At 36.7% G+C, this 22,488-nt stretch overlaps 1 protein-coding gene across 1 annotated transcript; it reads left to right on the top strand.

Annotated features, from left to right (window-relative positions):
* The first annotated feature begins 5,087 nt into the window (after positions 1 to 5,087).
* il23r (interleukin 23 receptor) lies at positions 5,088 to 18,287 on the top strand. The gene is made up of 13 exons (XM_088928250.1): positions 5,088 to 5,407; positions 5,965 to 6,122; positions 6,242 to 6,384; positions 6,942 to 7,101; positions 7,528 to 7,610; positions 8,257 to 8,464; positions 11,163 to 11,342; positions 11,758 to 11,856; positions 12,272 to 12,427; positions 13,806 to 13,955; positions 15,101 to 15,191; positions 16,885 to 16,975; positions 17,256 to 18,287. Exons 1-13 carry the CDS (start codon positions 5,133 to 5,135, stop codon positions 17,850 to 17,852), a joined length of 2,391 nt encoding a protein of 796 aa, XP_088784376.1. The 5' UTR covers positions 5,088 to 5,132; the 3' UTR covers positions 17,853 to 18,287.
* The last annotated feature ends 4,201 nt before the right edge of the window (positions 18,288 to 22,488 follow it).

The raw sequence follows: 22,488 nt of genomic DNA, 5'->3' as shown, positions 1-22,488 counted from the left end.
TCTCCATTCAGTTCAGTTCAAGACAAAGGAGAGCTAAACCTTAACTTTCCTTGAGTAGGAACTACAGATATGCCTATATGAATGATATCCAAATATAGTAATGAAATCATAAACTAAGTAGTAAACGGCAGGTAAAGGAGACCAGATCAGTATATCAGGGAACATTATAATTATTTTTTCACCATATCGCCACTACACAACTCTCCTTTCTCTGCACAGCATTGAGTGGTGACCTAGAGTGGCTGTATAAAATCTAAATAGGTATTTTTTAATTCCAAATAAGCTGAAATAGGAGGACAAGACTTTTATGAATGAACATGAAACAACAAACATGTTTAAAAAGAACTATGTGTTAGGGTACACTCCAATGATTCAGAGTAAATTTACATGTAGCTAGTTACAAAACTCTGTGGTTCCGAGATTTTGATTCACTGAGGTTATTGTCTCCGACGGATTCTGAAAGGTGTGAAAAACACAGTAGTGGTGATGATAAAACATTATCCAACCCACCCCTCACTTTCATAAAAATTCTAAAAATTAGAAGTAATTTAGTAGATGACAAAAACAAGAAAAAAGTAATTTTATTTTTTATTTCTTGCTTTTTGTAATCCCATCATGACATGCTATTTTTTCTTGCTGAAAAGTGTAGTTGCTTCAGAAATGTAATCACTAACACATGATAGTAGAAACTGTTGAATTTATTAATGATTTCAGCCCATGAGAATTTTCTCTGCTACCAAAAAGTGTCTGAAACCTAAAGTTTCTATTTAGTCAGCTCAAAGACCTGATGGGGTTCTCCCTTAACAGTTAAAAAGCACTAAATGCAAAATGACTGTAATGAAATCAGAAATCTAGGGCAAGTTACAAAGAAGCAGCCTCCCCTTGAGGAGGCTTCAGACACATGTTCTCCATTACAGAAGACAGAGGGGATGAAGCACATTGTAAGAAAAACAACTGCTGAGGTGAGAGAAACCAGTGTGTGTCCAGAATATTAGTTCTTTTACCTCTGAATAAAATGTAACAGGTATTCTGAAACTGACGTCTTATTTTCTTTATTCATATATGTTTAATTTATCTTGTCTCTCTCTCCCTTTGTCTCTCTACAGAGTCTATATAGAATTTCTTCTTTTGGTCACAGAAGAACTTTTTAAGTACCTTTTAACTGGTAGTTGGTATTTCTTAACATTTTCTAAGCATTTAATGTTCTTATTAGTGATCGTCAAGAACAGTTCTTCTATGGTCTTCTAGTTTTTTTATATTTGTATTTTGTGGAACATGCACAAGCATTCCTTTGTAGATGTGTAAAAGTGCCTTGATTGCCAGAGGTCATTCTTAATGGTATTTTAGTCATCGTCTCCTTGTGTTCAAATCTTCATGGATTTTAATGTCTTTTATGTCAAGCATTCCAGTATAATCCTGATAACATTGCTTTTATTTTTTTCCTTGACACCTCCTTCTCTTACAGGATGTGTTAGAGAAAGCAAATACTTCCACTTGGTTTATGAATCTGTTTAGGAGACACTCAATTACTTGATGTTATGGGTCAAGACGCAACCTTTGAACGGACAGCATTTTATGTAGGTTTACTATTCATATTTTCCCACATTGTTTTGGGTTTCCTACTTGGGTCTGAGCCACATTTTACTGTCTTATGCCACTACTGGAAAGTTGGGATAATATTTAATCCATATTTAAAGTTTTTTTTAATGTGAAATTATTCTTACAGTAAATATTGTCACCTCTTATGTGTATGAAAGTTTAATCCATCTATTATAGTAATATTTTGTCTTGAATGTGACATTTCCCATACAGAAATTCTTTAGTCTCAGGTATACCTTTTGATACATTCAGACAAGGATTGTAATGAAAACAGATGCTTTTGGCTAATCATGCTTAAATTACTTTCTTCTCAAACGTATTTCAACGTAAAGAGTAATTAATTTGGGAAAACAATAATTTTAGGAGACATAGTAACGTAGGAGTTTCCATCTGTTTAAATGGACACCTGTTATTAATAGATTTTATTAATGTTCAGTTCCCAGTTTAGTTGGTGACAGTAATTTGCTTCAACAGAGAATTTTTTTCAGTTGGAACAATAACTTAATGTTATGGGTTAAGATGAAACCTTTGAATAGACAGCATTTTATGAGGTTTACTATTATATTTCCCCTCGTTGTTTCAGGGTCCTTACTTGGGTCTCAGCCAATGATACTGTTTTATGCTGCTACTTTGTGGTCAAAAAAGTATTGGCTTAATTAAGGAGCCTATGAGATAAATGAGACTTTAGATGGAAGGAAAACCAGCAGATGCAGGTGTCCTCCAGGATGAAAATTGAAGGCACATATACTGTACCTAAGTGATTGTGTATCTGTATTTAGGTAATATGTTCTATTTATGTAAAACACCAAAAAATCTACACATTTACATATTCAAAAAATTAGTTAGCTTTACTTTGGTTGTGTCTTGAAGACATTGAGCTTGTGTAAAAAAAAAAATGTTCATAAGCCTGTCGAAGAGCCAGAAACAGAAAACAGGTTCAGCAAACCACATTACTGTGGTGAAACAGAAGGAGCACACAAAATTAGGACACCAGTAAAAACGCTAATCTAAAAAGCACTCAAAATTGTACTCAAAAAGTTTCAACGCGCACTGAGTGCAGCAAAATGTAGGTCAAATGTCCAGGAAGACGAGGCAATCGTGAGAAAGGAATGTTCTGGCATTCAACATGAAAGAATACAGTATATGAGTGAAAAATGTTTAACGACTCTGAGCAGAGAAAATAATACACTTTTACTAGACCAAATAAAACACTATTAGCAGACTCTGTTGAGAAAAGCAACAGCTAAATTTAGAATTTCTATTTTTCACCTTTAAGCATTGCAGCTGTATGAAGTAAAACACCTGCACCATTCTTGAGATCTTAACTAATGCGTCTTCCAGCAAATTACCAGGACTGGAAGAGACAGTGTAGAAAACTCAGTTAGGTTGTGAAATTTCTGTGAAATCACCTGGCAAATGCTTGCCCTGTTTTTTTTCCACAAATTCTGAGTTTGTATTGCTGTCTCTGGTTTCAATGAAGTTTATATACATGTATATACAGTATAAGATCAGTCATTGATAGCTTTCCACCCCTTTACAGATACCACAGTCTCAGATTAACTTCTTTTTTTTATTTCCACCAAGATAAAAGGCCACTACATTTCTTGTCCTACTTTTAACCATTACATTTGTTTAGCGGGTGCATGCTTTTCTGCGGTAGTGTTTATCATAAATGTTATCAGTCTCATCAATCATTAGAAATTGCTTGCATCACAGAAGGGCTTTTAAATTTAAAACCGGATAACACAGAAAGAAACCATTTCTCAAGATCTGCCATCAAACCAACAGGACTGTTTTCAGCACAGGTTGGTTGTGTTTGTTATTTTTCCTATTTTTTAAGCAATATCAGTTAATAACAGAATATTATAAATAATCATTCTCAATGGTTGTAAAGGATAAGTACCTCAGCTACAAATTTCATTACCAAACCAATGAATGTAGTGGATAAATTTGAGCACACATTACAGGTTTTCACTTTCAGGCATTAAATCTGTTTGTACTGAAATATCAGTTCAATATAACTCACTTTTCTAAATATATTCTTCTTCACTTTCTTTCAGGACATGCAGAAGCACTGCATTTCTGTAACTTTAAGGACCACTTCATAGAACATGAAATGGGTTACTACAGTAAAAAATGGGAGATGTTGATGATTTTTGTCTTCCTTTTCTATTGGAAAGATGGAGGTAAGAACGGCTGGGGATTGTGATGTAGAGAGCATGCAGTACCAGAACTGTGACATGATGTAGTGTGTAAAACAACTAGTCAGACTGTTCACCTGAAAAAAGGATCCTGACACTTTTAAGGAAACATATTTAAAAGCACACAGTAGTGTACAGTATGTGCATGTATTAATTTAAGGTAGTGGTGACCATAATAGGTCATGTTATTTATGGCAACCAAGAAATAAAAGGTTTACACTTGGAAGAAATGGTAGATTGATTTCTACCCTTGTAAGAGAGATGTTCCAAAAACTTGTTTAAGACAACAATATATTCTGTCCATGCACCTCGAATTAGTAAAACTCAATATGTTACTCATATACAGTATATCACAGAAAGTGTTTTCTTGAACACATTGCTCTTTGGACAATGTTGGCTTTGCAATAGCTATAAAAGAAGAAGACCAATTTTAATGTCAGACATTACAATAACATTCATCCCAAAGAAGTGAGAATTTTTAAATTGCTTACATTTCTCCTTTGATACATCTTATTGCACAGCACAGTTTTCAGAATTGTCCTCACACCAGTCCTGAGTTTTAGCTAGACTATAGCCTTGTGACTTGAACCTTTTTGAGCACTTCTACAAAGTATATGGTGTAAGTGTTAAAAACTAAATGTTTTCACTTGCTGTTGCTTTTTTTTTTTACTTTGCAGTCAATCTTTTATCAAATTATCTTTTATTAAATTCAAAGACAACCACACTGTAGCTACAGTTCCTGCTATGCCAATGAAGAAATCCATGAGTATGTTTTGTGTTATTCGCTTTAGTTTAAATGTTGCCTGCTTTGATTTTGTTTTGTGTTTTTTTTTCTGTACAGGCTGTATAGAGGTAGTGTGTCATGGGATTGTGCAGATAGAGCCCAAACCAATCTTTCTCATGGGTTCCAATATCACAGTTCTCTGCCAGTCATATAAAGCAAACTGTAATGAAAGATTGGTAATCTATCTGAATGAGACTGAACAGAAGCCACTGGAGAAACTAAATTGCTCTACTGTGAAACTTCAACTCACAAACTTTAGATCACCTCATTCCACTGTGGTGTGCAAGAAAAATACATTGGAAACAGTCTGCGGCCAGAATATTGAGCCAGGATGTATGTTACAAATTTCTTTATTTTTAATGATTTTTCTCTCAATACATTAACTTCATTTAAGGAGTTACATTCATAATTGTAAAGGCTTAAAAGACTATGATTGTATCTTCCAAGACTATATATGCTGAGGTTAAGGTTCAAGTGCTTTGGGCTTTTTCTTGCCACTGAAACTGTTTGTGGCCATTAATGAAAGTCTTACACAAACTGGCTTGTCTATGTTGTTTGTGTTTATTTTAAGCAGAGCGCAATTCACAGGATTTAAAATGTCAATAGAAAATGCATTAAATTACATCATGATATATTTTCCCCTGATTTTACACAAAGCTATACTGCCTCATGAAATTAAAAATGTTTTCATCTTCTCAGATCCTCCAGACAAACCAACAAATTTAAATTGTGTTGCCCGAAGAAATTCTAAAAACATGACATGTTCTTGGCAGAAAGGAAGGAAAACCCACATAAATACAGTCTACACAGTGACATTTCAACAGTAAGCACATTTTATACAATTACCATTCTTTAATTGATAATACAAAATTAGCATACACACAACTGTAAGCCACCAGATGAATATGTATGAAACGTTGACACCAGAGGGCGTAGTTGCACTCTCCGAAAACTTCAACTGCAACATGAGAGTTCCAATAAAGGAAATAAAGTTGCAAAATGCACATTATGTATTTGATTTGAAAGGTTTCGTTTCTCTTGACTTTCTTAAGCATTTTTTTTAATGAATACTGTGCAGTTGGGGTGGGAAACGGCTTTTCATTGAAAGAAAATACAACGCAGAAGTTATTTGGTTACTTCCAGCTGCATCTCGTAAACTTGAAAAAGTTTACGAGATGCATTTGGAAACTACTCACTTTAAGTGAGTAGAAAACACATTCATTCTTAATTTGAAAGCATTTTAAACACAAACATTTAATTACGTTTCAAAGAGTAAAGTCATGTTTACAGTATATGGTATACTTGCATTTTAAAACAACAATTTTCCACATATTTATTTTACAGTTACTAAGTACAAAACTGTTGCTTTTTCTTTCACAGTAAAAACAGAAGCAAAGCGTTTTCAATTACAAAAGATCATATCCAGGTCCCTTTATCGAGCGTGGAAAAGGATATTGAATACATGGTTTCTGTGAAGGCATATAATCTCCTGGGAGAAGCGCTCTCAGACGTGCTATTGCTAACAGTGAATGATATAGGTAAGGGATGCATTATCATTAAGCTATCTGGAGGCAAATCTTCACTAATTTCACAATCGCAGAAAAAAGGTTTTCAAAACTTCAATATATTGCTGATAATCCTCTTGCTTTTATTGCAGTGATACCTGATCCACCCACTATTACAAAGATAGATTTTGTGAATTCTTCTCAAGCAGCCGTGGTTCACTGGAATACGTCAGCGACATCTGAGTTGTTTAGCATTAATGTGCGATACAGAACAGCTGGTGATGGCAGAGTGTGGGTAAGAGGTGTTGTCAAGCTTCTCGTGTTGGTGTTAATAACTAAAGTTGACAGCAGAAGACTGATACCAATTTCATCAATTGAAAATGTACAAATCATCATATTTCATAATTATGTTTATACATTTTCATAATACCAAAGGGCTGCATGGAGGTGCAGTAATTAGCTTTGCAGTGCTGGGGCCCTATGTTTAGTTCCAGACCAGGGGGGCTATCTGTGTGGAGTCTGTAGGTTCTCCCCATGTACACGTTGGTGTCCTCCAGGTTGGTTCATACAGTGGTAGGTTAATTGGTTACTGAAAAAAACTTACCCTAGGTGAGAGTGTCAGTGTGTCTGCCCTGTGATGGACTGGCGTCCTGTCCAGGGTGTAACCTGTCTTGCGTCTGTTGCTTGCTGGGATAGGGTCCAGGTCCCCAGTGACCCTTTGGAAGAAGTGGTTAGAAAATAGATGGATATTCATTATACCAGTACTGTATAAGTATACTTGTATAGTCATTAAATATATACCAAATAGGTAAGAAGGAAACTGTTTTTTCAGTAAGTTAATGTTTTTTGCAGGTGGAAGAACAGGAAAATGAACCCAAAAAGGACACAATTGTACTGAAAGGATTTCAGCCCTTCAAATGTTATGAGTTTCAGATTCGCAGCTGTAGAAGTAAAATGAATTCCTCATGCAGCAGCTGGAGCGTATTATACTGGGAGAGAAGCCCAGAAGCAGGTACCACAGATCTGACTTTTACTTGGAGGAGGAAATAAGGCTATTAGACCTTTAGAAACACTATGTACTACAGTATGTTCATTCTTCGTAGATTCACATGCAGACTACCAGAAAAGAAAATCAGGATGTGGTTGGTACTGCTCTGACTAGGCAAAACCATCACATTTTTTAAACATATTATTGAATCATCCAGCATCCAGGCTACAATGTGCTCTTCGTTTGCAAAACATACATAAAAACTGCTACGTGATTTTTGTAAGAATATAGTTTTTTTTGTTTTAATGTATCTTTCTTACTACACTGTTAGGTTTAGACAAAAGGCTCACTCTTTTCAGTTATATTTTTTTGCTTGTATAAAGTCTCCTAATGCAAAATACGAATTTAACGGACACGCTTCTTACATTGGATTGTGTTGGTTTTTTAAAGCACCTTCAAGAAAACTAGATGTGTGGAGGATATTAGGACGCACTTGGGCGAACGGAACACAAACTGTGACTATACTTTGGAAGGTACAGCTTTTGAAGGTTCCGGCCTGTTGTTTTTTTTTTTTTCAGCTCCTTTACGTTCAGAACAAATCTTTAAAGATTGTATAACTTATTTAAAATGTCAGCGAACAAACAATACTCTGCTTTCACAGAATACGTACAACAAAACGATTCTGTATATATGTATTCTGTACATAATCATACAGTATAAATATGATAGTCTAACATGTCTGGACAATTTAACTGCTTTTGCAGTGCTTCTAAAATAGGCTATCATTCAGTCTAGCAAAACCGACGCAAGCTCCTTTACTTCACTCAGTATTCATGTCAGAAGGGATTTAAAAGGTCGATGTCAACACGACATCTTGGAGCGCCCTCTACTGGACAAGAAACAAACCAAAACATTTTTTGTACATGTATACTGTTATTTCTCTAAGGTGTGTATATATACAGTATATCTGTATTCCATAATTGATCAATTGAAATGCACATTCAGTATTTAAGGGGATGGATTAGTGAGCAAATCATTAACAGAAAAAAAATTTAAAGGCAGCATAGAAAACTATGAAATGTTAAATATGATTTAAATATTGACAACTCTTATTTGGATACATTATATTTCCTTTCTTCAGAAAATTCTGTTCATTTCACCTTTCTAATTTTAATTCAGGCGCTTTCTCCTGAGGATACCAGAGGAGTTATTCGGGGATACCAGGTGTCGTACCAAGAGCATGGGAAGGAACCTGTCATTCTTACATGTGATGCCAACGAAATTCAATACCAAGTGATAATTCCAGCCACAGTAAATTCTCTTCTTGTCACTACCTTTACCTCAGCAGGGAGTTCACCTGCCGCAGAGTTAATCCTTGGGCAGAAAGGTATTAAGACTTAAACTACACTCCTTTAGTGAATATAGGGTTGCAATGCATACCATTAAACCATCATCATCATTTTCTAACCGCTTACTGTTGGCGAGGGTAGCGGTGATAACAGCCTGAGCAATGTAGACCAGACTTCCCTTTCCCAAGCAACAGTCTCTAGCTCTTCCTGAGTGGACTCCCATACATACCCAGGCCAGCTGAGAAATATAATGCCTACAGTGTGGCCTGGGTCTACCCTTGGGTCTCTTCCCAGTGGGCTGTGCCTGGTACACCTCCAGCGAGTGCTGCCCGGGGGGCATCCTCACCAGATGCCCGAGTCATCTCACTTGGCCCCTCTTGATCCGGAGGAGCAGCGACTCTATTCCAAGCTCCTCAGCTTGCCACGGAGAGTAAGCCCAGCCACCCTATGGAGAAACCTCCGCCTTGTACCCGGGATCTCATTCTTTCAGTCGCCACCCATAGTGACCACAGTTGAGGACAAAGATTGTAGATCAACCGGAAAACGGAGAGCTTCGTCTGAAAACTCAGCTCAGCTCCCCCCCCCCCCCCCCCCCAAAGGTTCAGTACAGCTTCCGCATTACTGCCTCCGCTGCACCAATCCCCGGATCAATCTCACAATTCCTAATTGCGAATTTGTGAAAAAAAACCCTGAGGTACTTAAACTCCTCCACTAGGGGCACCTTTTCCCCCCTCACCTGGAGAGAGCAATCCACTCTTTTCCGGGAGAGAACCATGGCAAATTTAGAGGTGTTGAGGTGCTTAAATCCATGTCGATCACAAACAGGAGAGGAGAAAAGACGCACCTTGGCGGAGTCTGTAAACAACCTCGAATGTGTACATAGCTCTCAGTCCGTTAAATACAGTAACCGGATGGTACGCGCCAGCGGCTCCGACCTCCCATACACCGGAGTGATTTGTGCGGGGTGCAATAGTATTTTGTTTCATTGAATATGCATCTACATTTCCTTGATTGGCAATTAGAATTTCTATTAAAATGGAAAAAAACTAACACTTCTGTAGGATCAGATGATCACACATATGCAAAATATAAGATTATACTACATAATACTATCAGTATACAAGATGTTGGAGTTTTTTAACAGTACTTCGCACTTGTTTTTGTAAAGAAGACAATGGCAGCTTTGCAGAGCAGCGGAAACTCTTTATTGTTCAGTGCTTCAACTTCACATCGAAAGTGCCCTAGTACTGTATGAATCCTAGCCAAACCCTTTACCATAATCCTAACCTAAGGTTTAAGTCTAACCCTACCACTGGTCATAAACCTAACCACAAGATATCAAAGGAACGAGTAATAGGTTTATTCCATGCTGAAAAAAAGAAGAAAGAGAACACAACGTTTCGGCCGTGGAGCCTTCTTCAGGTGTGAGAGAGACAGGGCAGTAGGCAAAGGTAAAGTAGCGGGAGAACAAAGGTTGGGAGGGAGGAGGAGTGAGAGGCGGGAGCAGGGGACAGAAAGAGAGGCCAATCAAGAGGTGTGAAGTCAGAATGGGTGCAGAGAGGTGTGAAATGAAACTTCCAATGAATGGAGAAAATTTAAAAGAACAGTAGTCTGTCGTTAAGGGAAGGGAGAAGGTGTGATCCTAGCTGCAGAATAATTTTAGTTTCGGTGGTCTTTCTGATGTATGAGTTTGGAAAACCGTCTTTGAGAACACAGACGGAGAGATTAGAGTGGTCGTGGCCGTCAGAGGTGAAATGAGAAACAATGGGCTTGGAGAGATCTTTAATCTTTACAGCCCTGACGTGTTCTCTGAAACGGTCTCCGAGTCTCCTTCCTGTTTCTCCAATGTAGATGGCTGGGCATTTACTGCAAGAGATACAGTAAACAAGGTTGCTGGAGGTACAAGATGCTGTCTGGGTGATCCGGAATTGTCCTGAGGGGCCTTGAATGAGTGTGGTGGTGGCTGTGTATTTGCAGGTGATACAGCGAGCTCTGTTGCAAGGGAAAGTGCCTGGTGTGGATGGTTGTTGAGGGCGGTCAAGGGAGCTGTGAACAAGGAGGTTACGCAGATTAGGTGGTCGGCGATATGAGATAATAGGGCGATCAGAAAAGAGGGCCCCAATGGAGGGATCATCCTGTAGGATGGAAAAGTTGTGGTTAATGGTCCTGGGGATAGGAAGTGTGTTAGGGTGGTAAGGAAGCACCAGAGGAATGCGGTTGTTACGGCGGGAGTTCCTGATCGGGTTGATGGTCCGGGGGGTGTTTTTGGCTCGGACAAGGGCCCTGTCAATCACACTGCTGGGGTATCCTCTGTTGATGAAAAATGAGTACATTTCGAGGGCTTGGTTCTCGAAGTCGATGTCGTCGCTGCATAATCGTCGTAACCTAAGGAACTGTGAAAAAGGAAGAGAGTTTTTAGTGTGGTTGGGGTGAAATGAGCTGTACAGGAGGTAGCTGTGTGAATCCGTGGGTTTGTAATAAACTGAAGTGGACAGTCGGGGGTAGTTGATAGACAAGTGGATATCACAAGATATCGTTGGATAAATTAATTATAAAGAATAATTCCAACTGTTGAGCAGATGCTCCATGGCTGAATAACAAGTACAACTGACCTCAAATAAGAAACCATGCAAAATTGTTTTTGCAAATACCGCATTGCATATTTACTTGTTATAAACCCAAACCATGTTTTATCAAATAAAGATGTTTAATAAAAATTGCCATCTGTATTTTCAGTTCCAGGGGCACCAAAAATCACAAACCTGATATCTGCAGGGAATTATTTGTGCCTGACCTGGGATTCTAACTGTTGTCACAGTGAGTCACTGCTCTGGTATATTGTAGAGTGGCATAGGGAAGATCAGAGCATACAATGGAAAAAAGTGGAAACTAAACACAACTCTACCTGTATGGAAGGTAAGAACTTTCTCGATAAAAAATTAATCATGTGAGTTAATATATAATGAGTTTGCTTAACCAGTAATAACAACTTTGGTGGGCAGTTCTCTGCTCATCTCTTATTTCAATAATGAAAAATAAGGAACCAAGAAAAGACTACCATAAATTCTGGAAATGTCACAGATCCTTTGGCGCAGGTACAAATCAGAAAGGTCTGTGAGCTTTCTGGCTGGTTTAAAAAAGATAGAAAAATACCTAGACAGATAAAAAGTACCCTAGGTACTAACATTTTCATAATCAATCTACTGTATTAACCACTTATTCGTAGATCTTGTTTCATCACACTTGAAGTTGACAAACTATCCATCTTTAGTATGTTAATAATCATAAAGACAAAGATAGTTAATTATTTTCTTTGATTTTCTTTGACTAGCTAATGAACCTGGAATCAAGTTCCGCATTTCACTGTATGGTGTTGCTTCAAAAGGGGAAACTCAACCAGCCTATTCTGAAATATATGCAAAGGAAGAGAGTAAGTTTAAACATAGTAATTATTTGTCATTGTTACTGTTCTTCTTAAACACTCTCATTGTTCTTATTCTTATGAGCACTGCTCAAAGACATAAGAGCAGGTGTACAAGACCTCGTTTTAGACTTACCTGTTTGTGTCAAGTTAAAGTCTTGACAACAGGAAACAGAGAAATGACATTTGTCTGCCTGATTCACTTCAGTTTCTAAAGTCAGAAATGTGTTTCACTTGTAAACTTTCCCCCACGCCTCAAGCCCCAATCCCACACATACAAAGAAGATTTCCTTTACCACCAAGTAACTACTGTACTTCTTTTATGCATTGTAAATTGTTTAAACCGCTCAAAATCTAGGATTTTGTTTTCCACCTGAAATGGTGGTGGAAAATTAATTGCTTTTCTTATTTTATACCATATCAGAACCACAAGCAGGTCCACAGATTTCATTGCTAAAAACAGAAGAAGAGAGCATTCACATCAAATGGGATGAAATTCCATTGCATCAGCAGAGAGGATTTATCACACAGTATACCATCTATCTGAGGAAAAACACAGACTCAAATTACTGTAAAAAGAGTAAGTGTTCTTCAACAATGATATAATTGGTATATCTGAGTTTTATAAATTGATGTATAGAATATATAGAATAGACCAACCAATCTGTCTGACAGAGACCTGCTGTTTAGCTATAGTCATTTTGTCACAAATTGTTACTGAAAATCCTGCTATGAGTTCCCGTAACTATTTTCAGTCTGAATCATCATTTTAAACCATTGCACTCCACTAGGCGGCTCTAGGTCAACGCTGACATAACCACTAATAAAAGCACATGAAACATGGTGATATTTAATTTTAATACTGGTGGGCTTGATGAAGATAGAAGAGCAGGGTTCAAGCAAGATGTCACATACCATAACCAAATGTTTTTAGGTAATGTTTCAAATGAGATGTTTCCTTTTAATAGAGATAGGGATTCTTCAGAATGCTTCTTATTGGAAGTCAGACTGAACCTTTTTTTTTCTTTTGAGAACTGAGAATTAACTGTGTTATAAGGGAGATGACTTAAAGCCTGTTCTTAAGGCTTATCTTCCTGAGCAGCTATCTGTCTAGTGCAAAGTACTTTCAGAGGCACTAAAACATGTGAGCCACCAGCTATAATTAGTCTGTTGCTGTGAACAAAACAGGAAGGAAAGACATAAAACGGAAGTCATGTGTGGCTAAATGTACATGCCCTTCTGAAACTAGATAAAGAGCTGCTTTAACAGGTCTTATTTTGTTTTCTTCAGTTTAAAACCTCTACAGATCACTCCACTATCTATATATTACATTTACTTTATCTAGAAAAATACCCACTCTGTTATGAACAAGAACCACAAATATGTGTAAATACAATCTTGCCTTCAGCATTGCATTTTGTCCTTAGGGCTTTTTTTGTTTTATTTATTTGTCAATAAATAAAAATATACCAAGAGTCAAACAATAATATGTATGCAATTTACTTCATTAATATCAGTCTGCAAAAGTAAATGTCTTGTATTGCTTCAATTAAACTTGAACCCCTGATCTTCTGACAGATATTGTGGTTTCTGTGATGCAAATAGAATGCAAAACCTTGCAACACTGAAAAGTAACCACCTATGTGCTTCTATAAGTTTCTAAAATAAAAATAATGGAAGATTTTAAACAGCCTGTTTTGTGAACTATTTGTAAACCATGATGTCTAAAGAACGATGTGCACTGTAGCATGCTGTTTTTTAGAATTAATAATGTCACCCAATCATGCTACTCTTTCATGTATAGCATGAAAAGATAGTATGCATTCATGGGACATGTTTTGGTATTAATAATGTTAAATAGATGTTTTAATAGGTAATTAGCATGTGGATACTTCTGGGTAAAGACCTATTTTTAAAAGCAATTCATTGAATTGAATGGCACTGGTTTGTCTCCTAAGTTGTGATCCAGGGAAATGTTTCCAGAGAACGGTGGCTGGAAAAGCTGGATTCTGGTTTCATATACATCTTTTACATGACAGCATCCACCTTAGCTGGCGAGGGACCGCCGGGAGAAGAACTGATCTATCAACCTCTGGGGTCCATGCTAGGTAAGCGTTGGAGAAATAAGTGCTTAGAGAAAGCATTACATTCTAATTTCAATACAATTCCGTTACAGATTTACATTACAAAGACTCAATTATGAAAGGGGCATTTTGTCTTCTTTGTTATTAGCAGTGTCTTGGCAGATGGACACTTTCTATTTATAAAATAGTAAATGAGTAAAAGAATGTAAGTGAGCCGAACAGTAAATTAGTAGTTTTCGCTCATTTTGATGGAATTGCCTTGATTCATTTTGTTGGGTTTGATTAGCGAGAACAGAAGAGAGGTTACAAATGAGAGGAGGCCATCTTGCTCATTTAATTAAAAGTACTGTAGATTGTTGATCCAGAAATCTCATCAGGTCCTTTCCTGTTGTTTCAATACAAACTGATGCGTGCCATAGTCCTTTGTGCAAAGAAGTGCTTTCTGATGTCAATCCTAAAAGCATTCCTCTTAGTTTCCACTTGTGTCTTTGGATCACTGTTGGTCTTCAAGTAGTCCTCTGGTTTGACTGTATTGGTACTTTTCAGGACTTTAAATAATACTTTTACAGAAATATTACAATATTCTAGATTATAACAAAACTGATAACAATTGTGCACAGTCTTTAAATGAGGTCTTACCATTGCATTTTATTATTTTAACAGTTTCCTCTGATTTGAACACAAAGATTATATTATTATTATACGTTTTCTTATCTGACAGTTTTTGTCACACAAGTGCTTTCTATGAATCAACTTGTGCAAACTTCATATAGCACCAACATCTTTCTTGCACACTAAAAGATAAATCAGCTTTCATTTGCATCTTTACAACTGTAAAATCAGAAGTTGTGTTTTGTTGTGCTTACTGTTACATTATAATAACATCTATATAGTCAGTGATGTACTTAAAGAGCAATAATATAGAGGAAGTGGACAGCTGTTCAACCCAACTCCATCAGTGGAGTCAAAATGAATAAGAAGAGATTGGATAGAAATGCTTTTGCTACATAAAAAAACATTAATTGAAAATAAATCTTTTTTTATTTTCCAGTCATTTTAATTATTATGATTTTCAATCTTATATAAAAGTGGTCAGTGGTACAAAAATGGGGCTTGATATCTAATCGTGCAAACATTGAACAAAAATGTCCTTTACAACTCTTTTCCAGATATTACCATGGTCTTTGGTATCATTGTTGCAGCAACTATCCTTGTAGGAATTCTTGCAAATTTGATGTTTTGGAATTGTGTCAGGAAAAGGTAACTGTTTTTACTTTTCACAGCATTTTATATCTGTGGACATCATAGGTTACTTTAGTCTTTTTGTTAACTAGTTTTAATATAGTCACATATTCCCAAATGAGTATGTTCAAAGCCTTTCCAACATTTCAAAGAAGGAACAGCACAGGGGCAGGTCTATATAGTCTTTAGCTACATGTATGACACAGAGGAAGTGTACCAGATGAAGCATGCCTTTTAGTAACACCTGCCAGGCAGTTTAACCTCTGGCTTGTTGTGAACCGCTTTCTTCAGATCAGATATGGTTACAGGAAACCCCAGAAGAGCCACCTCTTTGGGAGAAAGACTACACTTTCATACACTTTCCCAGATCGTATTGAATGTTCCATTCAATATTCTGCTGCTGTCCACCAGCATGGAGGATGCAACAAGAAAACGTCCTTCAGTGCTTTCCTCTGTGCTAAAAAAGGCTGTTTCTCCTGGGCAGCTGCTGAGATCTAATCTATGTACAGTAAATATGCTGTGCCTTTCCCTGAACTGACCAAACAGAGGAAGACTATTTCCTTCAAAACCAATTCTCTATCAATGAGCCTGAGAAGTTTGAAAATAAGAATTTGAGGCTTGTCAGGACCCCCAGAAAGGTGGTATCCATGGTTTCTCTCTGGCCTCTCCATGCTTTAGTCCTGCTGTGCCAAATTTGGAAACCACTTAGGAATTGCTTTTTTAGGACCCCTTGCCTAGATTGTCACATTACCCCTGTAATATTTGTATTACCACTTAACCCTTACAGTCCCATGGTGTGGATATTGTTAAGAAGGGAGTGATTCTCCAGCTTAGTACATGAACATCTAGTATGTTTTCTGTTCCCCTTTCTTCACCTGATACAAGGTCCAGGTTCAAGATCAGTTGCTGAATTGCTGTTGCTGAGTACCTGACATTTGAACATATAAATTACTACCTATCATAGCAATATGGGACTTCACTGCTGCCATCTCAGTTTATACAAACAGCACCTGCCTGTCCACTGAGTGCTCCAGTAGATGGACCATTTTGTCTTGCTCAGGACAATTGACTCAGATCAATTAATTCATCAGGGCAAAAAGCAGCCTTTTTCTATATCTCTGGCATTTGTGATGGTTTGCCAACCTGTATATAATAGACAGAAAGGAATGGGATAACAAAAATGATCTGAAAGTAGTGACAAGCAGCAGGAACCTTAGCTCCTGCATATTAATCACGTCCCTCCAATTTCTTTAGAATTTCAAATGTGCTGCTTTGTACTCTGTGTTCTTCTCTGTGATTCAGAGATGTTGAAACACTAACATCAGATGAAATCTTAACGAAGCACAGACTAGCTTATGAGAAAAGAAAACACAAATTGATCAATAGAAATAAAGCCAACAGCTTGTTTTTGACCAGCAAGACAATAACTTGAGAACATTGCTGCCAAAAACTGTCACTTGTCACTTTCAAGTGCAATGGTGGGCGTGAATTAGATTATTCAACATGGATCTCTCACCTAAATCTGAGGTAATTTAAATAGACCTTGCATATGCCAAAGAACCTGTATACTTAGTGGCTTCTATACATTTAAGCTAAGTTATTTTTTTAGTTTGAACCTACAATACATCCTGCAATTGACAGATAAATATTAATTTAATTGATGGTCATTAGTACTTTTATGTACAATTGATGATGGTGACCTTTTTTACAGAATTAAAAGGATATGGGCATTAAGAGGACCAAGGTGGCTAATTGAAAAATTCCCCAAAGTTGAAAACAGTACTGTAATTAAACTGCTGCAGGTAAGCAAACTTGTTAATAAATGTAGACCTGCCACATTCTGGTTTTCTATGTTTAGGTTATCTGTTACAAGAAAAGAAAGTACTCAATACAGTTAAACGTAGACAACAAAATATTTTCCAGTTTCCAAAGAAAATGTTACAGTAAATAGTTATAATCACTTTAATAGTTATAATCTGTTTTCTGTCATTAATATTCAATGATAAAATGGAATATGTAGCTGTTTTGGAGATTCAGTTTCATAATGAGTACTTATATTTTTTTCATCATTGTTTCTTCAAGGAAGAAGAAAGGAATTATTCTGATTCTACATGGTTGCCCACTTACAGTGACCCTCCTATCACAAGAGTGGAAGAAATCATTTCACCGTCCCTTGAAAAGAGTTTATTTCCTCAAGATGCAGAAGGTCCAGAGAGAGAAACAGTGAAGCCTGTTTGCTTACAAAATTACAAGTTCAGCGTGACTCCTATTGAAGAGCATGGATACAAGCCACAGATTTCAAAGGAAGCCCAAGAGAATGAGTTAGCAGAAGGACTTGAAAGTCCTTTCCTCCTGCCTCTCCATACTTGGATAAATCCCATCCAGGCAGAAGAAGCCAGTTCTCCAGGGGTTTGTGGAATATTGACAAGCTTTCTTGTGAACATGACACATGAAAGATCAAGCACAAATTTGACTACAAAGGGAGAAAGAGATGGAAGTTTTGACAGTGGTTTCACTGGAACACATCAAGACGAATTCTATGCAGGACAGGGATATCATATGGATGACTCAAATCAGAGTCCGACCTTACTTCCAGATGAACTGGTCAACTGCCTGAAGGCTACAGAATATGAACCTGCTGTAGCAACATCTTATTTCCCCCAGTTTGTTCTTCGATAAGTTGAATGGAGTGACTGCTGAGAGGTTTTCAGAGATGTTGATTCAAACTTTGTGACTGAACTAAGACTTTGTGGAATGAGTGGTTTTACCAGCATATGTAGGAGAACTACTGTAAGTTTCAGAAAGAATAATATTTATAGATCTGCTGTTAAGAAATATCGGTAAAACCCTCATTTGTCCTAGTTGGCTGCTTTTAATGAAAACAAACATGGAAGCCATCTTTTCTGAAAAGGTCATTTTTGGGTCAAGTTAATCATGCATTTCTAAAATGTAAAGTGGTTTGGTGTCTAACTTTTCAGCATTAGTTTTGATGTAATTAAGATACAATAATATGGAGAATGTTATATTTTTAAATGGTCCACTTTTATTATTTTATTATTTATTATCACACTAAAATGGAATGTAAAACAGAAAACATGAAATTTAATAAGCTTCTGTGAGCTTTTCTTTTTTTCTATATCCACGCAAATTCAATGCATTTTGGTAATTTAGGAAAGAATGTCACTTTATAAGGACATATAAGAAACCTCATATATGTCCTTATATATGTTCTTGCTCCATTTATTTGCAAGTCTCAATGGCTAGTACCAGTCATGCTGTACCTATCAACACTTTAGCAAGAAAAGCAAAAAATATATACAGTAATTCCTCATTAAGTAGAACACTGTTGATTATAATCAATATATATAACCAGTAGATTTGCACATTGTTTAAGTCTGTCCTTTTTAATGTTGAAAAAAGCTTCATATGTATGAGAACAAAGAGAGAAATGTATCAGGTTTGAACCTTGAAACGTAATTGGCCGAACACTACCTCTTATGACAGAAATTAAGCCTCCATACAATTCTGCTTTTTAGGCATTATATTCTTCAACATATTCAAACAAGTGGTAAGGTTTCACACCTTAGTGCTGGTGTACAAGGCAGGCTCAGGGATTAGATATATATGCAATATTCTTATTAATAGAAGTGCTATGACTCATAAAGGTGTGAAAAACAATATTTTAAGCTTTGAATTACTGGATAATTTGTGTAATTTTAACACCAACTCACAAAATCAGTTTAACGATTTCCTGTATTATCCATACAGTTTCTCTCTTGTGAATTTCAAACTGAATCAAAAGGGTGTAAAACTCATCCATGTGGTCATTAATTTCTAACACCTGCTATAAGATATGTAATGCAGGATTTCCATGAACGTATGACTACTCCATCACCAGATCCCTATTATCATTTTTGTGTATTAAAAACACAGTAATGCTTTTAAATCAGACAGCAAGCTACTGAATGAGAGAAACCAGTATTTAGTTAATTTAGGCTTAGTATAAAATGCTTTAAAATTACTCAATTCTGTTAATTTTCTGTAACAGAAAAATACTAAACAGGACACAATCACATTGTGAGAATGACATTGGACGAAATAATGATACATCTTGATTGATAAGCAAGATTATCTTGATTATAATTTTGCTTTAAAAAAACATCATTGTCTATACTCTTGTTACTTCCCTGGGTGGCATTGTGAGATAATGCTAACCGTACTTGTGTTATTTCATTACAACTGCCTCATATATCCAAAATATATTATCATCTTAGATGAATGCCATGATATAACGTCTGAACTATCTGACACAGAGAAAACCGTGTTTACCTATTTGTTTATATTAATCTATAATCTCGGTTCAGGCTGAGAGAATGACATTACAAACTATTTAAACCTAGTAGTAAATAAATAAGTGACTTCAAATAGTGACATAAATTCAAAGATTAGCATTATACATAAATTACGTCTCCTTGCTATGCCTAGATCTCCAGTTTAAGAAGATTCACATTTTCAAAAAAATCAAATGACATTAATTTGTCAGTTAACAGCCATCCGACATCAATTAGCACTGATTTTACTACATGGGTTTTGGTTATTCTTTGTTCATTGTTTCCCAGATAGATGTTAATTCAGCTGAACACTTTGATGTGTGTACCAAAAATTGTCTTTTAATTATTTTAATTTAATCTACACATTGAAAGGAAAGCTAAAATCACACTCTCATTACACTTTGAAACAGACTTATTCCCTCATGTAATTTTCACATGCTACAAAAACGTGGCACTAGTTCAGTCAGGGGCAGACCAGTGGCACTGTCATTAGCATTACTGTCTCAAAGTGCTGGAGCACTGGGTTGAATGCCCAGGGTGCTATCTATGTGGAGTCTAAATGTTCTCCCAGTGTTCATGTGGCTTTCCTAAGGGTGCTCCAGTTTCCCTGCACAGTCCAGACATACTGGTAGGTCAATTGGCTTCTAGGGAAATTGGCCCTGATGTGAGTGTTTGCATGTCTTGTGTCTGTGTCTTATCTGCAATGGGCTGGTGTTCAGTCCAGGGTGTACCCTGCCTTGTGCCTGTTACTTACCAAGATAGGCTGCAGCTCCCCCACAACCCTGAACTGGAGGAAGCAGTTAAAAAATGGATGGATAGTTCAGTCACGTAATGGCTGTTATTTCAACTGCAAAGTTCCAAGGGCTGTATGTGTCTAGCAAATGTTTCTTGGCCTCTTTATGTCTTTTGGTCTTGTAGCGTGTGAATTTAGAAAGAAAAACTTCTGTTTTAAAAAAGGTGGATGTCTCACATCAGCAGGACTAGTGATTAATATGTAGCAAAACAGTAGCTAAACATACAGTAGGTGAGATGGTGGTGTTAGTGGTTATCTCTGTTGTTTCATAGAACCAGGGTCTAGAGATTGGCTCTGGACTGTGACGCCCATCTGTGTGGAGTTTGCATGATCCTTCAGGCTTTATGTGGAATCTCTAGTTTGCTCGTCCCTCCCAGAGGCACACTGGTGAGGTCTGATTAGCTACTCTAAATGTTTAGTTTGTCAATAGACCTGTGATTGACTTCTGACCTGTACAGAAAGATAGCAGACAGGTCCTCCAAGTACCACCTTCTACCCTATACAGTACATGTGTAATAGGTTCTGGGATGCTTCTGTGACATAACTGAACATGCTGAACTGATAATGACCTAGCTTTCTATTAATGGATCAATGGATATACACAGTATAAACTAAAATTCTATGCTTAAAGAATTAGAATATATGGCACTGCAGCTTCAAACAACATATTAAAAGAAGTTTATATTTGATATGGCTTTAGCTGGGCAATAATATTTTTATAACATAGTTTTAACAGCGTTTTATCTCAGACCTTGTACTATTCCACTGTCTGAACTTTAGTTTTTCTGGATTAAAGCACTGACCTAATCCAAATATCTTCTAAACACTTCAACCAGCACTGGGTCATGAAGGAGCCCAAGTTTATTCCAGAAAGCAACTGGCGCAAGCAAACTGTAGGAGGAAATCAGAGCACCTCATGCAAACATGGAGACAACATACAAACTCAACACAGAGAGCACCTCAGGTCAAGAATTGAACCCAGGGCCTAGTAATGTGATGCAGCAATGTTGATCACTGTGCCACCATGCCACCCCACTGATGTAATACATTTCACAGTTAATTCTATGAATCACATAGAAATCTATGAAGCTCCTAAATCATTTTATGTGATCTCTTACATTGTGAGCCTTTTTCCCTTGCAGTTAGGCATTCAGAAATACTACCTCTGTGCGGTATTTTAAAAATGCTTCAAAGAATGAAGAGAACACAAAAAAGTCTACACTTGTGGGATAGGCAAGTGTTGTTTATTCATTATAGCACTTTCTCTGGTGTCCTTTATCACAGCTGGTGTTCACTAGACCACATAGAAGTTACTAAAAACCCTTTTATAAGTATGAATTTGAAGAAGCAGTAAGTTACAAATAAGTGACAAATGGGAGGTTCTATACTGTACATTCACCTTGCTGTCACATATACTTAACCTTTGAACAGTCATTTCTATTACCAGTGCTGAGTTGCGGTTAAACTACACTGAGTCCTGAAAGTCCAGAAATTACCCACCTGTCTATTACCTTTAGGTTTGGTACATTCAGTTTTTCTACAATGTGCAGACGTAACAAATGTTTTTTTAAGTACACTACCTCCTCATTTTGTTTTCTTATAACGAAGGCAACACTTTGTTTTATTTCTTTGGATTCAGTTTGGAATCCAAATTAATAGCAACACTGATTCAATATGCAGGTGGTCTTTTCCTTGAAAGAGACATTTATTTATCACAGAATTTTGAAGTTTGTAGGATTCTCCCTGAATTATTTTTAGAGATAAAATGGAAGACCTTTAAAAAACTCTCCTTCTTCCCAATGATGATGTTCAGACTGCATAGCACAAAAGAAAATATTTCCATTTTAATAAGGCTGATAAGGTTCATCAGCTGAAAGCTAAAGAGGATTTACTTGTCTGTGAATGATGAATATTAAAATAGTGCCAGAATTAAATCACAACCTTGACTCATCATTAGCAATTGGTTATTAACACTTGATAGGCTTGACAGTGGCTTTCTATTGCGTAGAAATAACTGAGTAGAACAATTATGTGGAAAAAAGCTGTTATCAGCTACCGGGTTGATACATTTGTGAATAGACAGCGTCTTGAACTTTTGATTTTATCATGGTATAAATTAAATTATAATCTAAACAAACTCTGGATTAATAACATTTTACTTTCTGCACCTGCTGTATAAAAGAGCAATGCA

This window comes from Atractosteus spatula, chromosome 11 (assembly GCF_055471065.1).
Source record: "Atractosteus spatula isolate fAtrSpa1 chromosome 11, fAtrSpa1.hap1, whole genome shotgun sequence".
Taxonomy (NCBI): Eukaryota; Metazoa; Chordata; class Actinopteri; order Semionotiformes; family Lepisosteidae; genus Atractosteus; species Atractosteus spatula.
The sequence above is the reverse complement of the archived record's forward strand: the minus strand, read 5'-3'. Positions and strand labels throughout refer to the sequence as shown.

Coding starts and splice junctions, on each gene's coding strand:
- il23r (XM_088928250.1), top strand. CDS start 5,133: ATGTTGTTTGTGTTTATTTTAAGCAGAGCGCAATTCACAGGATTTAAA. Junction 8,465..11,162: donor GTTAATCCTTGGGCAGAAAG/GTATTAAGACTT, acceptor CTGTATTTTCAG/TTCCAGGGGCACCAAAAATC. Junction 12,428..13,805: donor CTCAAATTACTGTAAAAAGA/GTAAGTGTTCTT, acceptor TTGTCTCCTAAG/TTGTGATCCAGGGAAATGTT.